The sequence below is a fragment of the Mustela nivalis genome (genome assembly GCF_964662115.1).
Source record: "Mustela nivalis genome assembly, chromosome: 17".
NCBI lineage: Eukaryota > Metazoa > Chordata > Mammalia > Carnivora > Mustelidae > Mustela > Mustela nivalis.
This window is the reverse complement of record NC_139036.1, coordinates 41,495,091-41,514,412: the sequence shown is the minus strand read 5'-3', so window position 1 is coordinate 41,514,412 and position 19,322 is coordinate 41,495,091. Positions and strand designations below refer to the sequence as shown.

Sequence of the window (19,322 nt, the reverse complement as noted above, 5' to 3'; positions counted from 1 at the left end):
CTTCCAGAAGTCAAAAGAAGATGCATGTTTACTCATATTTAATTTTGACCTTTGAAACTATGATTTACTATTACTCGACCAGGCACCTTTTCATAGACCAAGATACCTCTGGGGCACCTATCCACCTACGGACTGGACACTATTAAAAATCACCCAATTGTGAAAAACAACAATTAGGGTGCGAGTAATATTTTATTACAGATAGAAAGTCAAGACTGGAATGACCTACTGAGTCCTATAAAAGGCCAACGGAGATCCTCTCTACGGACGGTGTGCTTTTGCTTTGCTCCTCGCTGAGAAAGGGTGGCTCTGGGGTACGGTCGTCATGTCTTTTCAACTTTCTAGTGCATCCAGGCGAGTCTGCTCGCGAGCTGGCCCAGGGCGGCTGTCTGGTGGAGGTCCGGGCTTCGGGGCTGGAAATGTGTACCGTGGATCCGGAGCAGGAAGCAGCTTTTCTTGTACTCTTGGGAACATTTCTTCTGGAGGAGGTTTCTGTAATGGTGGTGGGGGCGTCTGTGCCGGTTTTCTTGGAAATGAACATGGCCTGCTTTCTGGGAACGAGAAGGTGACCATGCAGAACCTCAATGACCGCCTGGCATGCTACCTAGACCAGGTGCGAGCTCTGGAAGAGGCCAATGTGGACCTGGAGCAGAAAATCAAGGCCTGGTATGAGAAATACGGGCCCGGTTCTTGCCGGGGACTAGACCATGACTACACGAGATATTTCTCGGTCATTGAGGACCTTAAAAGGCAGGTAAGAAATATGGATTTGCCTACTTTTACTATAGAATTTTGGGTGTACATAACCTAAAAAAGACAAAATATAAAATGTGCTTAAAATTTTGACATGATGTAGAATTTGCTCACTCGCTCACTCTCCATTCCCAGGGCTTAAAGCGTTGTCTGCCCCCCCCCCACCAAAAAAAAAAATTGTGGGCATTAAAGGCAAATAGTTTTAAAACAGATATAATGTATTTAGCTCATATATTTATTTTAAAATTTTTATTTATTTATTTATTTGGCAGATAGCGATCACAAGTAGGCAGAGAAGCAGGCAGAGAGAGAGGGAGAAGCAGGCTCCCCGTAGAGCAGAGAGCCTGATTCAGGGCTCAATCCCACGACCCTGGGATCATGGCCTGAGTCGAAGGTCGAGGCTTTAACCCACTGAGCCACCCAGGGGCCCCTAGCTCATATATTTTGATCAAAAATATTAAAAGTATCTGTGATTGTAAAAGCTTACACTTTGACTCAAGCTCTGGACATTTGCTGTCTGAAGGGAAAAAAAAAAAAACAACTCCAGATTCTTTTCATGTAGAAAAAGTGATACTAAATTAGATACTTGATGGGTTGAGAGGATAAGAATCCCACTGAAGGCACGCCTGGGTGGTTCAGTGGGTTAAGCTTCTGCCTTCGGCTCAGGTCATGATCTCAGGGTCCTGGGATCAAGCCCCACATCATCGGGCTCTCTGCTCAGGAGGGAGCATGCTCCCCACCCCCCACCCCCACCTGCCTCTCTGCCTACTTGTGATCTCTCTGTCAAATAAATTAATAAAATCTTAAAAGAAAAAAAAAGAATCACACTGAAATCTGGACTCTCCCTTGACTTTTAGCGCCTAAATGTTTTGCACAATCTACCCTATTTAGATTATTTCTGCGACCACCTGTAACTCCAGCATTGCTCTACAAAATGACAATGCCAGACTGACCGCTGATGACTTCAGGCTGAAGTAGGTGAAAATAATGTAATTAACTATAATAAAGGTAAATACTACGGTTGGAGTAAAAAAAGGTCCTTTTGCTGTAAAAAGCAACATGTTTATATGAAGTCAGACTAAATCACTGAAGAAATTAAATGTGTCCTTATAAAAAGAGCATCATAAATTTTAAACTACATTTTGATTCAACTATGAAGCACAATGGATGATGAAAATTCTGAAGGAACAACTCCTCCAAAATCATCGTCCTAGATCAGTAGATATTCCAAAGGGGGTCCTTTCCTTGCCAAAGCATTAAGCTTTAGAAGGTTGGACAGATATCCCATCTTTTCTTACCAGATGTCGGAGGAAGTTATGCTTTGCACCTGCCCACAGTCACAAGTCTCAAGCATTTTATTAATCTTTCAGGTATGAAAATGAACTTGCTCTCCACCAGAGCGTAGAGGCCGACATCAATGGTCTTCACAGAGTCATGGACGAGCTGACCCTCTGTACAGCTGACCTGGAGATACAGTTTGAAACACTCAGTGAGGAACTGGCATACCTCAAAAAAAATCACGAGGAGGTAAGGGACCTCGCAGTGTAGCTTCGGATAGTACCTGATTTCATTCCTCAGGCCCACTGTCCACTTCAGAGCAAAGTGGGAAGATCAGTCAAAACCCAGCCTTGGGATGCCTGGGTGGCTCAGTCGGCTAAGCTGCTGCCTTCGGCTCTGGGTCATGATCCCAGAATCCTGGGATCGAGTCCCACATGGGGCTCCTTGCTTGGCAGGGAGCCTCCTCTCCGCCTCTGCCTGCTTGTGTGCGCTCTCTCATCTTCTCTCTCTCTCTCTGACAAATAAATAAATAAATAAAATCTTTTAAATACAACAACAACAACCACCTCAGCCTTGAGGGTTCATACTGATCCCTTTTCCAGGAAATGAAAGTCCTGCAGTGCGCGGCGGGAGGGGATGTGAACGTGGAGGTGAACGCAGCTCCCAGCGTGGACCTGACCGTCCTGTTGAACAATATGAGGGCTGAGTACGAGGACTTGGCCGAGCAGAACCGCAGGGACGTGGAGGCTTGGTTTAACGAGAAGGTACGTCTGCAGCAAATCCTACACCAAGGGCTTGGTCAGTAGACCACCGAGCCGGTCGCTAAACCTTCTGATGATTACACGGCAGAGTGCGTCGCTGCAGCAACAGATTTCTGATGACGCAGGAGCGGCCACCACAGCCAGAAACGAGCTGACAGAGCTGAAACGCAGTCTGCAGACCTTGGAAATAGAACTCCAGTCCATCGTGGCCATGGTTCGTAGGAGTCACCACTGATTGGAATGCGTGTGTGTGTGTGTGTGTGTGTATAAGTAAATGCACATCTAATCTATGTAATACAACGGATTACATAGAACTGAAAGTATCAAATGTGGTAAATAAGAACGCTGTCCATAGACATTCCTTCTGACTCTCCAATCCCAATACTTAAAAATCACACTTTTCTCCATGGAGACAAAAATGGTTGTTTTCTTTTGTTTTTAAAGAAACGTGGCTTATGTGGATTTTTCAACTGAAAAAATTTAGATCTTGTGCAAATGCTTCTTTCCACCTTGAGAATGTTTCAAACGTGAACGTGCTGTTTTATCTGTTACTCATGCAAGCCTTGCTTTATTCTCCCTTCAGAAACATTCCTATGAATGCTCCTTGGCCGAGACAGAAGGCAATTACTGCCTCCAGCTCCAGCAAATCCAGGACCAGATTGGGGCAATGGAGGAAGAACTCCAGCAGATCCGCACGGAAACAGAAGGCCAGAAGCTGGAGTATGAACAGCTTCTAGATATCAAAATATTTTTAGAGAAAGAAATAGAAACGTACTGCAAATTAATAGATGGAGAAGGAAGGTAAATTTTTTTTTTATTTTTTATTTTCAGCATAACAGTATTCCTTGTTTTTGCACCACACCCAGTGCTCCATGCAATCCGTGCCCTCTATAATACCCACCACCTGGTTCCCCCAACCTCCCACCCCCCGCGCCTTCAAAACCCTCAGATTGTTTTTCAGAGTCCATAGTCTCTCATGATTCACCTCCCCTTCCAATTTCCCCCAACTCCCTTCTCCTCTCTAACTCCCCATGTCCTCCATGCTATTTGTTATGCTCCACAAATAAGTGAAACCATATGATAATTGACTTTCTCTGCTTGACTTATTTCACTCAGCATAATCTCTTCCAGTCCCATCCATGTTGCTACAAAAATTGGGTATTCATCCTTTCTGATGGAGGCATAATACTCCAAAAAAAAATCATCTCCCATCAACTAGGTTTTCTCAGTAGCCACATGTACCAATATCCTATGCTAGAATTTCCTACTCCCAGGATCATATTCATCTGTGGTCTTGGGAAGTTATTATTGTATCCATGTGAAATGAAAACAGGCAGCCAAATCAAATGTCCAAGTATGTGAAGTGCGTGTATCTATAATAACATAGAGGACATTTAAATACCAAATGTTAAATAATTCCTGTACGCCTGGGGGAGAAATCACTTTCTGTGATTTAATGTTGATGCACACGTCCTATAACAACACACTCTGTTTTGCTGGCACTTCACTAGTGACTACGCATGCACCCTGCATTGGGTGGGTGATGACATTTTCATCTGAAAGATGAACAATGGTGGTTTCCTTGGGGAAGTCACCATGGCTTGTTAGCCAAGAGCAACAGCCCTGGAACTGTAGCCCTGAGCACAGATCACACCACTAGGTGATTTCAAACGCATGGTTTAACCTCTTTAAATCCGGTTTTTCTGGTTGGTAAGATTGTGAGGACACCAAAACCACACTGTTTACCTGGGACCATCGTGTGTCACTATGGAGGTGGAGTGCTCATGAGAGCGGCTTGCACGCAGAAGGTACTCGGTAATCGGTGGCGGTTACTAAATGCTTGCCGATGGTCACACCCCGAATCCGCACCATCTCATGCATCTTCCAAGGCTACTGTCAGCCCTCTACACCCTATTCTCATAGGAACTCAACTGTGACGTTCCCTCCTTTGAACAAAGCGCTGGTTACAGCCCTCATTAGTCCCTTCTTTGACTGTACCTTTCATGCTGTGTTCCAGTTAAATTCTTTTTTTTTTTTTTAAGATTGTATTTATTTATTTGACAGACAGAGATCACAAGCAGGCAGAACAGTAGGCAGAGAGAGAGAAAGGGGGAAGCAGGCTCCCTGCTGAGGGGAGAGCCTGATTCGAGGCTTGCTCCCAGGATGCTGGGATCATGACCTGAGCGGAAGGCAGAGGCTTTAACCCACTGAGCCACCCACGTGCCCCATGTGTTCCAGCTAAATTCTAACATGCATATACTTTATTTTCAATGGCATAAACTGCTTGTGTCATCCTTCTATATTTTCTATAGCACCTAGCTCAGCACCTTCTGCACCGTGGCACCCTGAACTTGTTCATTGGCCAGGTGATTGACTACAAGGTCAGAAACTGGAGTCCCCAGATAACAAGACAAAAGAGATGGTAGCTGGTCACAAGGGAATTTCTGATCCTAAACACTCATTTAATCTCTCCCTTCACCACACTGAGGTCACGAAAGGCTTACTTATATATCTCTTAAGCATAACAGGAATTTAATCTTGCAGAAACTAGAACTCTAAAACTTTTGTTCCCGGCTCATAGTTATTCTGAGCTTCCTCATGAAAGGAAAAACAATGCAACAATTTACTCTTCTTTTCACAGAAAAGGCAAGCCCGTGTGTCCCAGATCCAAAGGACGTGGGCCCATACATTCTGAAAATCAAGTCCAAGGTACAGAAGGTTTTATGGCTTGGCGTAAATCTTCTCAACTTGAGCAATTTATTAAATAAGTCACTTATTTGTAAACTAAATCAAATTGTTCTAAGGTTAATTCTAGCGAATGAAGGAATCAGGGACCATGATGGCAGCTACTTAATATATGTTATACTCTTGTAGAATAGACGTGGTCAAATTGTGAAATTTCTGAAATGAGGACTCAATCCCCAAACATTTTTCTTAGCTAAAATTCATTATTTTCCCAATTCCAGTGCTTTGGTAAAGGAGCTACTATATTTTAAGCCACAAAAATAGGGCAAGTTGGCATTTAAAAGAGAACAACACTGCCTGCTCCAGGCCAATACTGCCTGGTACTTAGGTTGTCTTAATCTATGTTTTACTTACACCTTCAAACACCCATTGTTTTTAGAACAATGGTAAGTATAAGATAGTCCTGGGCCTTGCTAAGCATAGTCTTCAAACACGAGTTTTGTATCTCAGGTTATTGCAAACATTATTTCTTAGAAGCCTACCATTATGACTAAGTACTGTCCAGCCTGTTAAGAATGACCACTAAATTTGCATTTATTTTATTTTAGACTCAAAAGAAGAAATTCTTGTCAAAACAGTGGTTGAGGAACTAGATCAACTTGGTAATGTCCTTTCACTGAGGGTCCATTCAGTTGAAGAAAAATCTTCGAAAATAAGCAACATTACAATGGAGCAACGAATACCTTCTAAAGCACCATAGTGAGAAAAGAAGTTATTATTAAAAAAAGAAGAAGAAGAAGACTGCCTCTGCAAAATCCCACTGGCCAAATAACCCAAGGAAATCATCCATGTCCGCTCTTAAAAATGCAAGGGCAAGAATTTGTTTTCCTCTCTTCTCTTTCTCATGTACTTTCCATGTAATCCTTCTCAGGAGCAGGAAAAATCTTGCTCTGTCTGTTTTGTTTCTATTTCAGGGACTTTTTGGTCATTCATTAAAAGTTTTCTATTGCAAATTATTTCTGATGAATCTGGTGCTTTTGAGCTTCTACAGTTGATCCCAATGTGACAGTACTAAGGATAGCTCGTAAAATAAAATGCCTCACACAGTTACATTTACTTCAATTCATGATAAGTTGGAAGGAGTACCAGACCTCATCTCTGGTCCCAAATCTATCCCCAGTCAACCACGTAAATGACTAGATCTCCTTGGGTTTGGGTTTCTGTGGATGGAAAGAGTATTCCCATTGATCCCTAGGATTTATTCACTCTTATAATGGTGAACCTGCATGGGTGATCAGTTAATGTGAGTTTGTTGAATCTGAATCTGCATAGCTGTTTTTCCATTTTGCAGCACATTCTTCTCTCTACCCCTACCACAGTGGGGAAAGCCTGCTGGTTCAGAATGGTAGAAGAATCCTTAACAACAACAACAACAACAAGAGCAATACATGTTCAAGGAACTGACCGACCCCATAGAATCCAGGAGAGAGTCAGGACTTAGAAGAACCAAGTCTGGTGATGAACCAGGCTAAGGGATAAAGCTGAGGGGCAGGGTGATTGACAGGTGAATTTACCATGACACTAAACAATGCATAAGCTTCAGATCCCTCATTAGAACAGGAAGGGCCCTTGCATTTTTTTTTTTTTTTTTTTTTTTTGCATAGCCATTTTTGCAAAACTAAGATAATTTTGGCACCACTGGTTAAGTCTGCTTTCTCTTTCCACTCCAATTTCTCCTCCCTCGCTCTTTCTCTCATGTCTGGGGGTGATCTATCACATCTAAGATGGGGTGATCATACAATTTATTATCCAAATATAACATTTGAGGGAGAGTAAAGGATGCTATTAACCAGGCATATTAGCAGACATAAACTGACCTATTGTAAGCATATGGATATAATGTCACCCTAAGTCAAGAGGATTTGAGATGAAAATAGTGGGATATTTAATGAGGTTCTCAGCATTTCCATGGGAAGCTTCTAGGAATATTCTCACTGTCCACTGTGCCCATCCGTATCATACCATAAAGGTACAGGGCCGCAAGTTGTGATATGAACAAATCTTATAACACACAGCACCAAAAATAAATATGTAGATAACAGAAGAGATATAAGGTATGAAATGTGTCCAGAAGCTAGTCTATAGAAAATCTTTTAAGTCATCAAATATGTAAAATTGTGGAGAATTTGGTTTCACTAATGCCTACAAAAGACAAAAATCTCCTCCTGTCAGGAATAAATGAGTAATGCAACATATTTATTATTTTTAGTACCACTTTATGCTCTTTATACACAAGAATTTTTAATAAATTTTATTTTTGTGCAATTTCTATAAAAAATATGGACATATGAAACTTGCATTTTCCTGGGAGTAAGCACAAGGCATATGGCTCGTTTTAATGCCCTTTATAGAACAGCTACCCCAGAGAAACTATGTGGACACGCTGATTCATCTTGTGGAGGTCAGCCAACCTCCCTCTTCACCACTTCAGTGCTTGCACAATGAGCCCATTGTCGAAGTGGCCATTGTGACTGATATGAAGTCTATACTTTAGACTCCGTCTCTCTAAGGCTGGTCAAACCACTGACCTGTCATTGGCAGATATAGGAACTGAGCCCTTGAGATGGTACCATTTTTTTAGAAGAAAAACTGACCACATGCTCTCAGGATAATGCTACTAAATCCCTTTATCCTGGAGGGATAAAGTATCAGAAGTAACACTTATTTCATTCAAATACAGGTTTGCCTTTCAGTTCCTATAGTGCCTCTGCCAGCACTACTATCCGAGGTCCAAACATCGAATAAGCTTCAGGCCTTCAGAACAGGCACTGCATCTACCCCCTAGCAATTGGTTTAAAGTCAGAATCGAGAAAGCAAACCCTTTCTGGCTTCCAGAAGGATAAAACAATTGGAGTAAGGCAATATCTGAAGAGATAAAAAGCTGAAATTTTTCCAGAACTGATGAAAGACACCAGTGCACAGATTAAGGAAGTCCTACACATCAAAATAAAATGAAATGCACATGGACCAAAGCTAAAGACAAGAAAAAAAGATCCACATATAGATAAATCATAGTGAAACCACAAAACAATGAAGATAATAGAATATCTTTAAAATCAGACAAAGGGGAGGTGGAATTATTACCTTCAAATGAGTGTCAACAAGCATGAACGCCAACTTCTCAACAGCAGCAATGGAATCCACAGGACAGTAGAAGGATATCTTCAATGTGCAGGGAGAAATCCTAAATGGCCAATAAATGTATAAAAATGTTCAATCTCACTAGCAATCAGAGAAATAAAAATTGAAACCACAGGAGATACCATTACACAACTCCCAGCCTGGCAAAACTTTTAAAATATTTGGCACAATTTATCCATTCCACTATTGAATTGCTTCAAGTTTGGGACTAGTATGAACAATATTACTATAAACATTCTGTACATTTCAGCTACTACATGTGCATGAGTTTCTCTAGAACACAACCCACATATATGCTATCTACAAAAGATTCACTTCAAACATAAATACAGGTAGATTTCTTTTTTTTTTTTTTTAAGATTTATTTATTTATTTATTTGTCAGGGTGGGCGAGAGAGAGAGCACAAGCAGGCAGAGTGGCAGGCAGAAGCAGAAAGAGAAGCAGGCTCCCTGTTGAGAAAGGAGCCTAAAGTGGGACTCAATCCCAGGACCCTGGTATCATGACCTGAGCCAAAGGCAGTCACTTAACCTACTGAGCCACCCAGGTGCCCCTAGATTTCATTTTTCAAATGAAATTTGATTCTATATCAAAGAACTTTAAAAAAGAATACTTTAAAATTATTCCAAACTACCAAAGCCTTAAATGTGAAACACAAAATGATTAAACATTTAGAAAACTATATAGGAAGATATGTGTATGACCTTGAGAATTAGTCATTTCTCAAATAAAAGCAATCATAGTCCAAAAATAAAAAGAGTGATAAAGTCAACCTGTTTAACAATGAAATGATAATGGGTTAATATCCAGAATATATATACAAACTCCTACAACCCAACAACAAAAAAACAAACATGATTCTAAAAATGGGCAGAGGACTTGAATGAACATTTCTCCAGGTAAGATACTCCAGTGGCCAACAAGCACATAAAAAGATGCTCAACATCACACATCATTAAGGAAATGCAAATCAAAACCACCAAGGGGTACCACCTACTGTGCCTCAGGATGGCCACTATCAAGAAAAGAAATAAAAAGAACAAATGTTGGTGATGTTGTGGAGAAACTGGAATCCTTGTGCACTATTGGTGGGGACATAAAACAGTGCAGCTACTCTGGAAAGCAGTATGGTGGTTCCTCAAAAAATTAAAAACAGAATCACCATATGATCTATTCATTCCACCCTGGTATATATTTCCCTGAGAAATGAAAGCAGGGAATCAGATATTTGTATCCCCGTGTTTGTAGTAACATTATTCACAACAGCCAAAAAGCAACACAACCCTAATGTCCATTGACTGATGAGTGGGTAAACCAACTATGGTATACACGTGCAATGGAACATCAGTTAGCCTTAGAAATAAAAGAAATTCTGACACATGCTACAACGTGGTTGGACCTTGAAGACATTGTGCTCAATAAAATAAGCCAGTCACCAAAAGACAAATAATATATGAATCTACTTCTCCCAAGTGCCCAGAACTGTAACTGACACATCATAGATGTTTAATCAATATTTGTTAAGTGAATGAATGAATGAATCTGTTAAGTGAATAAATGAATAAATATTTGTTAAGTGAATGAACGATGAACGTCATACCCATAACAAATATTCAAGGAAATTTTGTCCACAAGCCAATTTCCAGATGTGTCAGAAACTTCCAAAATTTTCAGGGTTTTCAATGACTATCTGGGAACCCGCACCCCATAAATAATTAGTCTACTGATGACTTTCACCTAAGCTAACCCACAATGAAATAAAAGCAGATGAAATATTTCCTTCCAGGTTTGCTTCAGATTTTGCAGGGTCAGGAAATACGTTAATGTCCTTCGGAAGTCCCACAACACATAACAGCAATTAGGGGTGTGTTCCTAATTGCCCAAATGGATGAGAGAAGACAACTATCCCCAAACATAAGCAAGTGTCAACCGAAGATGATGGCATGTCAGACAAAATGGAAGTTAACTTCCCATTAGGACAGTGCCAAGAGGAAGTGGAAACCAGGGATTGAAGGACCATGTGGGGCGGGGGGGGGGGGTGGGCGGGGAGGGGAGTTAGCCATTACAGTTAGCCATTAAGTTCTTTTCCGTGGAAAAGAACTGTGAAAATAAAAGTAGAAAAAGTCTCAGAAACATCCATATCTATTAGCATAATAGCCCAAAACCATGACGCCAGGTTTTTATTGTGTGGTGGACTGATGAGTTTTATCTTCTGAGGATGGAAGTCAAGAATGACTCACCTGCAATTTAAGAGGGCACTAAGGAAACTGACATGGCTCCACCCAGACCCATTTCTCAGATAACCACCAACCTGAGGGCAATGCCCTCCTACAGAAAGCAGCCCAGCTAAGTTAGTTACTAATTAGGAAAAATCATCCAATTATGCTAACTTGCTGAGGCTGGCAAGCCATGTTTTACTCTATGTAGGCAGAATTTCATCCAGAACACACTTGAGAATTGTCTATAAAAAGGCAAACAAAACAGTTGAGACGAGGAGGCACTGTGCTCTGGCTCTCTCCAAGACAGCTGTGCAACACGCCTGCCCTGATACCATGTCTCTTCGGCTTTCCAGTGGGTCCCGGAGGGCCTGTCCCCGTGCTACTGCGGGATCACTCAGGCTCTCTGGCGGGGGGACCGGCTTTGGAGCTGGCAACGCTTGCAGCATGCCCGGGATTGGAAGTGGTTTCTCGTGCGCCTTCGGGGGCAGCTCATCAGGAGGAAATGCGGGGGGAAGCAATCTCTGCGCGGGCTTTACGCTGAATGAGGGAGGCCTCCTGTCGGGCAATGAGAAGGTGACCATGCAGAACCTCAACGACCGGCTGGCCTCCTACCTGGAGAATGTGCGAGCTCTGGAGGAGGCCAATGCCGACCTGGAGCAGAAGATCAAGGGCTGGTACGAGAAATTTGGCCCTGGTTCTTGCCGTGGTCTTGATCACGACTATAGTAGATATTTCCCAATAATTGATGATCTGAAAAATCAGGTAAGAAGCTACATTTCACGATCGTGTTTACACAGTTTTATTTCTGAATGTTCTTTTCCTTTCTTTACTGAATACTAAAAACATTGTTCATCCCTATGTGTAATTTCTTTTTTTTTTTTTAAGATTTTTATTTATTTATTTGAGAGAGAGAGTGATGGGGCACTAGCAGGGTGAGGGGCAAAGGGACGGGGAGAAGCAGACTCTTCTCTGAGCAGAGAGTCCTACTTGGGGCTCGATCCCAGGACCCCAGGATCACAAGCTAAGTTGAACGCGAATGCTTAACTGACTGAGCCATCCAGGCTCCCACCTCCATGGGTAATTTCTTAAAGGGAATTTCAATTTGACATTGGAAATAAGCATTAAGCAGATTCAGTTGGTGAATCTCATGACAACTAGTCATTATCTAGTCACTAGTAAACTATCTAGTAGCTATATTAATTTTTATTATTCCAACTCTGTAATCTTTTTTTTTTAAGATTTTATTTATTTATTTATTTATTTATTTGACAGACAGAGATCACAAGTAGGCAGAGAGGCAGGCAGAGAGAGAGGAGGAAGCAGGCTCCCTGTTGAGCAGAGAGCCTGATGGAGGGCTTGATCCCAGAACTCTGGGATCATGACCCAGGCTGAAAGCAGAGGCTTTAACCCACTGGGCCACCCAGGTGCCCCTTCTGACTCTGTAATCTTAAAAAGAAATAAACTTATTTTTTTTATTGGTTGTGCTAATTTGCCTTTTAACTGTCAAACTCCCCATTTCCAGATCATTGCTTCCACCACCAGCAACGCTCATGCTGTTCTGCAGATTGATAATGCCAGGCTGACAGCAGATGATTTCAGACTTAAGTAAGTCGACTCAGGGAGTGGAAAAGATACATGGGAATTAACACAAAGCCTTAGATTGAATTTATTTTTTGAGCCCTCCATTAAATATGACAAACTCTTATTCCAACCCTGGTAAAACACTTAGATTTAAAATAAACAGAATGTAAAAATGAAATGAAATGAAATAAATGCTAGTTTTAAAAAATATTTTGGTTATGAGACATAAAGCACAAACTGCAATAAAAGCAGTGTCCAACCCCCTAGTTCATTTTCTGCCAAAGAAATGCCTCAAATTAAAGAAAGTAATTATTCTTATGCAGTAGAATTTGAAAATGTCTCTTGTGGCCAAATCTGCCACTTCAAAATTCCAGAATTCTAGCTCTTGATCATTGATTGGTGACTACTTCTTTCACCATATGACATACTGGAAAATCATTCATATTCCTTAAGGTATGAAAATGAGCTGGCTCTTCACCAGAGTGTGGAGAGTGATGTCAATGGGCTACGCAGAGTTCTGGATGAAATCACCTTGTGCAGAACGGACCTGGAGATTCAATATGAAACCCTCAGTGAGGAGATGACTTACCTGAAAAAGAACCATAAGGAGGTAAGAACTGCCAATGTGCATTTTGCTATCCCTCTGCAGACACCATCCATCTGGTGGAAGACAATGGGTTTGACTTCTTAGATAAGAAATTGGTGCTAGACACCTACTGTCAGATGGGCAATGAGGCATGAGTTGTCTTGAGAAATGGCAAAGAATTTGCCAAGATTCAACCTTGCTCTATCATCAGATTTCCCATGGGAAAAAAGGAAAAAAGAATCCTGTTTTCAGATCAATCAGGTTTACAAGAGTAGTATTTGGCTAGATAATTATAGCTAAGTTAAAATGGGACAGTTAAGAGATTACATCTAATTACATAAAATAAATATACTTACCGTAAGGAAATCCTAAGAAAACTAGATCTAAATTCCTATATGATAGTGGCAGATTCAAAACAGTTAAACATTTACTTTGTACATACATTAAATATATACACTTAATATTAATGCATATTCTTAATAGGTGTGTCTATAAAAATAGTGAGACTGAAAATAAATTGTTACATCAAAATCTTTTCTTCCAAATAAAGAGCATACTTCAAAGCAGTCACTGTTGGAAGCTAGATCCTAAAATCAGATTCCACAGCCACTATGCCAGACACATCTTTGGAATTGCTTTTAGAACCACTGTTTTCTGGGGGGAAAAAAGTCTTTATTCTTTGAAAATGAACTTGATCTTTTTTCTTTGAAAATGGACTTGATCTTTTTAAACAGCTGAAAGGCTTCTACAGTCAAGCCAAATACTTAAAGCAGGAGACCAGGCTAAAAATGCCACTTGATTAGTCATGAGCCTGTCTTATAAAAATAACTACTCAAAGAACAACATTTGTATGGTTCGAGCATGGATATAGCCCATGATAATTACTCAATAAAGTTTTGATAAATTGAACACCACTGATTTTTTTTTTTTAATGCCTCACTTACAGGCAAACCCACATGTATCTCTTTTATCTTTTTCTGCTTGAACTGGGGAAGTGAAGTCCTCTGAAATAAAAACCACATCTGACGGTAGAGCAGATCTGGGGCTACAGGGAGGAAAGAATGCTAGAATCCCTCGAGGGACTTGGGGCAGGAAGGAAAGAAAACCTCATTATTGATCGTCATAAAGACCAATGCAAACCCAGGACGTGGGTGGGGAGGAGAGGTTTCTGCAGTAGAGACGGAAGCCGACCGGTAGGATTTCAGCGCACATAGTGAGTGCCAACCACAGTCTGTCTGAGAGAACCACCTCACGCCATCCCAGCAGCACACCCTGCAGATGGAGCCGTGTGTGGACTTGGACTGCAAGACCGATTCCAACTTCTACGGTGATGACAATGATCATAATAACTAGCATTTATTTAGCATTTATACACCAGGTATATTGTTGGTCATGTTACTAATAGCTCCTTCACCTCTTTCAACCACTCAGAGAAGGGTTTTTATCCTCAACTTTCAGATAGCCATTTTGAGATTCAAAGAAGTTAGGCAACTTTCTCAAGTTCACCCAACCACTCTGAGGCAGAACCAGAATTCACATAGAGCTGTGTTTGACACCAACTGTCCCTGTGTAAGGGTCACAGGTTCTTAAACAGCTAGGAATCCTATAGAGGATAGTGTCCTTCCTTTATTACTAGTAAATAAACAAATAAATTAGTATAAATATATACACATAAGTATTTATTAGTATTACTCATGATAATAATAAGTCTTATTTCAGTTGTTCAGAACAACTCAGACTCAGTCCCCCGCCCCAGTTCATGCTGTGTTCAGGCTCTAGCTGAGCCAAGAACACATCAAAGCTGCTTGCTAAGCAGATTCAAAGACCAGTCCACCAAGGGGGAGACATTTCGGCTGTAAATGGCTAGAGTAAGAGATGGTGGACAATTCATTTTAAATATCTTAAGGATTTTCATTCAGAAAGGGAATTTTTCTGTGCCACAGAACTAAAACCAGTGAATTGAGGTCATAAAAACGGGATTTGGGTTCGCCGCATGGGAGAGCTCTGCAGCAACTGAAAAACTCTCATGATGAAGCAGGCTGCATCGTGAGACGGGATATGTTAAGAAGTAGGCCAGGGTCATTGCACATCTGGGGCTGAACGCTAAGAACCCTTTCAAAGCTGAGCCTCTTGACTTTCTATGAGATCCCTGCACACCTGAGCTGCACACTTTTCTGCCTCTAGGAAATGCAGGTCCTGCAGTGCGCGGCCGGCGGGAACGTGAACGTGGAGATGAACGCGGCACCCGGGGTAGACCTCACCGTCCTGCTGAACAACATGCGGGCCGAGTACGAAGCCCTGGCCGAGCAGAACCGCCGGGACGCGGAGGCCTGGTTCAACGAGAAGGTGAGTCCTGTCCAAAAAAATGACCCCTCTGCGTCTTAGGGATGGTCACGAAACTAAGACTTCCTCCTCACACCTACCTTTTCAGAGTGCTTCGCTGCAACAGCAGATCTCTGAGGACGTTGGGGCCACAACCTCAGCCCGGAATGAACTGACTGAAATGAAGCGTAATCTCCAAACATTGGAAATTGAACTTCAATCTCTCTTAGCCACGGTATGAAGAGGATGATTTCTTACCATCTCCCAGAGTATCGTTTTAAATGCGTGCCAGTTGGTTTTAAAGCCCTTCACCCTGGTGAGAATATATCCACAGGTATATTTACGCAATTAACCTAGAACATAAGAACAGAATAGCTAAAACAGCAACATTGATGTCTCTGGCTTATTCCACCCAAAAGAGAGATGCGCTCCTTTTGAAGAACGCTATAGAGCCTTCTTCACCATGTGTCGTGGGAAATCAAACACAGTTGGAGACAAAACTAACAAGAGAAGAAAGTCACTGATCGGAGCAAATTTCTGTGTATCTCAGGTTCTTCATCTCTGGTTCATTCTTTCCTGACAGAAACACTCCCTGGAGTGCTCCCTGACTGAGACTGAAGGCAACTACTGTGCGCAGCTTGCCCAGATCCAAGCTCAGATCGGGGCCCTGGAGGAGCAGCTGCACCAGGTCAGAACCGAGACGGAGGGCCAGAAGCTGGAGTATGAGCAGCTCCTTGACATCAAGGTCCACCTGGAAAAGGAGATCGAGACCTACTGCCTCCTCATCGGTGGAGAGGATGGGTAGGTGAAATAATATACAGGAAAGATGTCCTGAGGTCCCTGGATCTCAGAAAAAGGAGAAAAGCTTAGATCCCTGGAAAGTGAACATAAACTGACATGACTGCATTCATTATCATGAATGCTAAACATGAAACATAATACATGACCACCAAGATACAAATTAACAACATCTTACAAAACCAAAATGGGACAAGCCCTATGTTCAAGGTATGACTATTAAAATTATACCTCTTGGGACACCTGGGTGGCTCAGTGGCTTCAGCATCTGCCCTCAGCTCAGGTCACGATCCCAGCATCCTGGGATCAAGCCCTGCGTCAGGCTCCTTGCTCGGTGGGAGGCCTGCTTCTCCCTCTGCCTGTTGCCCCCACCCCCCGCTTGTCCTCTCTCTCTCTCTCTTTAAAAAATTTTTTAAAAATCACCCCTTGATGCTAAAGCAGAATAGTTCAGCTGTGTAACCCACTGCAACTGTTCTCACCAAACAGCTAAAGAAAATGCAAGAGTGCATCCAGAATTGAAAAGGTTCTCTCGGGGGGGGGGGGGGGGGCTGAGTTGGTTGCACGTCCAGCTATTGATGTCAGCTGAGGTCGTGATCTCAGGGTCATGGGATCAAGCCCCACATGGGGCTCTGTGCTGAGTGTGGAGCCTGCTTGAGATTCTCTCTCCCTCTCCCCCCTTCCCCCATCCATGCACTTGTACTCTCTCTAAAATAAATAAATACACTCTTTAAAAAGAAGAAAGAAAAAGAAAGAAAGAAAGAAAGAGAGAAAGAAAGAAAGAAAGAAAGAAAGAAAGAAAGAAAGAAAGAAAGAAAGAAAGAAAAAGAAAGTTCTCTCTAAATCATTCTCTTTTGTGAGTTTCCCACAATATGTGTTCACAGGGCTTGCAAGTCTGGAGGTTACAAGTCTAAAGATTATGGATCTGGAAACATGGGAAATCAAGTCAGAGGTAATTAAAATGAAATTCTCTTTTTATGCTGAACTATTTCATTTGCAATGTCCAGCTTGGTTATTTTTATATTCCCAGGGCTTAGTAAGAATAGATAACAATAAAGATTTATAGTACACATATCAGCATGTGCTGGATGTCTAACTTCAGAGATATGTGCTAATTCTAAACTAATATGTCACCAGACTTTTAGCTAGCCAAGAAATCGAAATTCACCAAAAATTCATCTATTTGTGCTTACTGCCTAGTCCTTCCTATTAAAAATGCTGTTATTCCTTTAATTGATTTAATTTCTTATTCATCTTTTTTTCCCAATTTTTTCATTGTGGTAAAATACACAGAACATAAACTTTACTGTCTTGGGCACTGAGGTGGCTCAGTTGTTAAGCATCTGCCTTTGGCTCAGGTCCTGATCCTGGAGTCTTGGGATCAAGTCCTGTGTTGGGCTCTCTGCTCAGCAGGGAGTCTGCTTCTCCCTCTGACCCTCACCCCATTGTGGGCTCTCTCCGTCTCAAATAACTTTACTGTCTTAACCATTTTCAGGGGACAGTTCAGTGGCATTAAGTACATTCATATTGTGGTGAAACCAGCAACACCATCCATCTCTAGAACTCTTTTCATCTTTCTTTCTAACTAGTAAACTATAGTTCCCCATTCCTTCCTCCTCCCAGCCCCTGGCAAACACCATTCTACTTCTCTCGCTACACATTTGACTACTCTTGGTCCCTGGTAGAAGTAGACTCACACAGCATTTGTCTTTTTTCTGATATCTTCTTTCACTGAGCATCATGTCTTCAAGATTCATCCATGTGTAACATGTGTAAGAATATCCTTCCTTTTGAAGGCTGAATAATATTCCATTGAATTATATGCCATATTTGATCTATTCATCCTTTGGTGGACACTTGGGCTGCTTCCACATTTTAGCTAACAGGATCTTATTCATCTTTTCTCAACTCTCTAAAATCTCCTTTTTAAATTTTAATTCTTAGATTTGGCCAAAGCCATAGTGGTTAAGAAAGTTCTTGAGGAAGTGGACCAACGCAGCAAAATACTTACCACCAGGCTCCACTCCCTGGAAGAGAAATCTCAAAACAATTAATTTATGACACAAGAGAGAGCACATGCCAAATACTCTCTAAGAAGAGAGAGCATTATGTCTGGAAAAGTGAGCAAGCCTAAGAAAAAATGCCTGTCCTGTTTTCTTTCTGTTACTGAAATATAAGCGCTGTGTGGGCAATCAATAGAGGTATCTCCCCCATTCATCTGACAGAATGTCACATGCAAAGTTGATGAGTCATTTGATTGCCCTACAGAAAATGTTGTCAGTCCTTTGTATTCAATAAAACTTCTTCCTTTAGCAAGTTACCACTGGTGGTCTTGTCTTATCTTCAAACTGCTCACGTCTGTGGTACAGATGTATGAACACCTAACAACATTTAATTTATATGAAAATTTTTACAGAAAGTTGACACCTAGATTTTCATGAGGCTTTCCCATGAAAGAGTAAACTCAAAAGGAATAAAAATATTTCCAGTTAAATCTCCAGTCTGCCTTGCTGTGATATAATAACAAGCCTCTTCTCTTTCATAATAGCTACAAGGTATACAATTCAGGTTCATCTGTAAAATAATAGTGTTACTTCTCTCCAGTGGTTATGCTAAAGATTAAACAAGTAAATTATTGGATATGCTCTTAAGGAGCAAGCATTCAATAAATGCTAACTCGGTTTTTCATATTTGATAATTATAAAGATGAATTTTCAAATCTCATTTCCTTTTTGAATATGTATTTAAACAATATTTCAAGTACAGGGAGGTTAAGCAAAAGTTCTGGTTTAGAATTCAAGTTCTATTAATGGAGTTATTCACTTGTATTACAATGTATGCTTGATGCTTACAACTCTCTTGACCAATGGATTCATCTCTACTAAAAGGACATAAACCAGATGAACTGAAAACGTGATTTTCTCAGATCAAATATTGTCCCTAGATACTCTGTTGACTCTCAGTCCTCTGTGGATGGATTGTCCATATTCTAATCCATCCATGAAAATTTGATTTCAGGTTTCATCTGAATATTAAGCAGAAAAGACACTGGGATTCTTCAAAGACACTAGAATTATTCTTGAATTACTTTTATTATTTTCTTCTAATGAATCTTAGCCAGGGGCCACTACAGTCAAAATGCC

At 41.2% G+C, this 19,322-nt stretch overlaps 2 protein-coding genes across 2 annotated transcripts; both read left to right on the top strand.

Moving 5' to 3' along the window:
• The first annotated feature begins 271 nt into the window (after positions 1-271).
• On the top strand, positions 272-6,264 carry KRT26 (keratin 26). Its single transcript, XM_082706084.1, has 8 exons — positions 272-754; positions 1,645-1,727; positions 2,124-2,280; positions 2,634-2,795; positions 2,881-3,006; positions 3,376-3,593; positions 5,434-5,501; positions 6,086-6,264. The coding sequence occupies exons 1-8, from the start codon at positions 326-328 to the stop codon at positions 6,235-6,237; spliced, it is 1,395 nt and encodes a 464-aa protein (XP_082562210.1). The 5' UTR covers positions 272-325; the 3' UTR covers positions 6,238-6,264.
• Positions 6,265-11,173: 4,909 nt separating this feature from the next.
• KRT25 (keratin 25) lies at positions 11,174-18,499 on the top strand. The gene is made up of 8 exons (XM_082706053.1): positions 11,174-11,657; positions 12,418-12,500; positions 12,930-13,086; positions 15,247-15,408; positions 15,494-15,619; positions 15,968-16,185; positions 17,064-17,131; positions 18,124-18,499. Exons 1-8 carry the CDS (start codon positions 11,229-11,231, stop codon positions 18,231-18,233), a joined length of 1,353 nt encoding a protein of 450 aa, XP_082562179.1. The 5' UTR covers positions 11,174-11,228; the 3' UTR covers positions 18,234-18,499.
• The last annotated feature ends 823 nt before the right edge of the window (positions 18,500-19,322 follow it).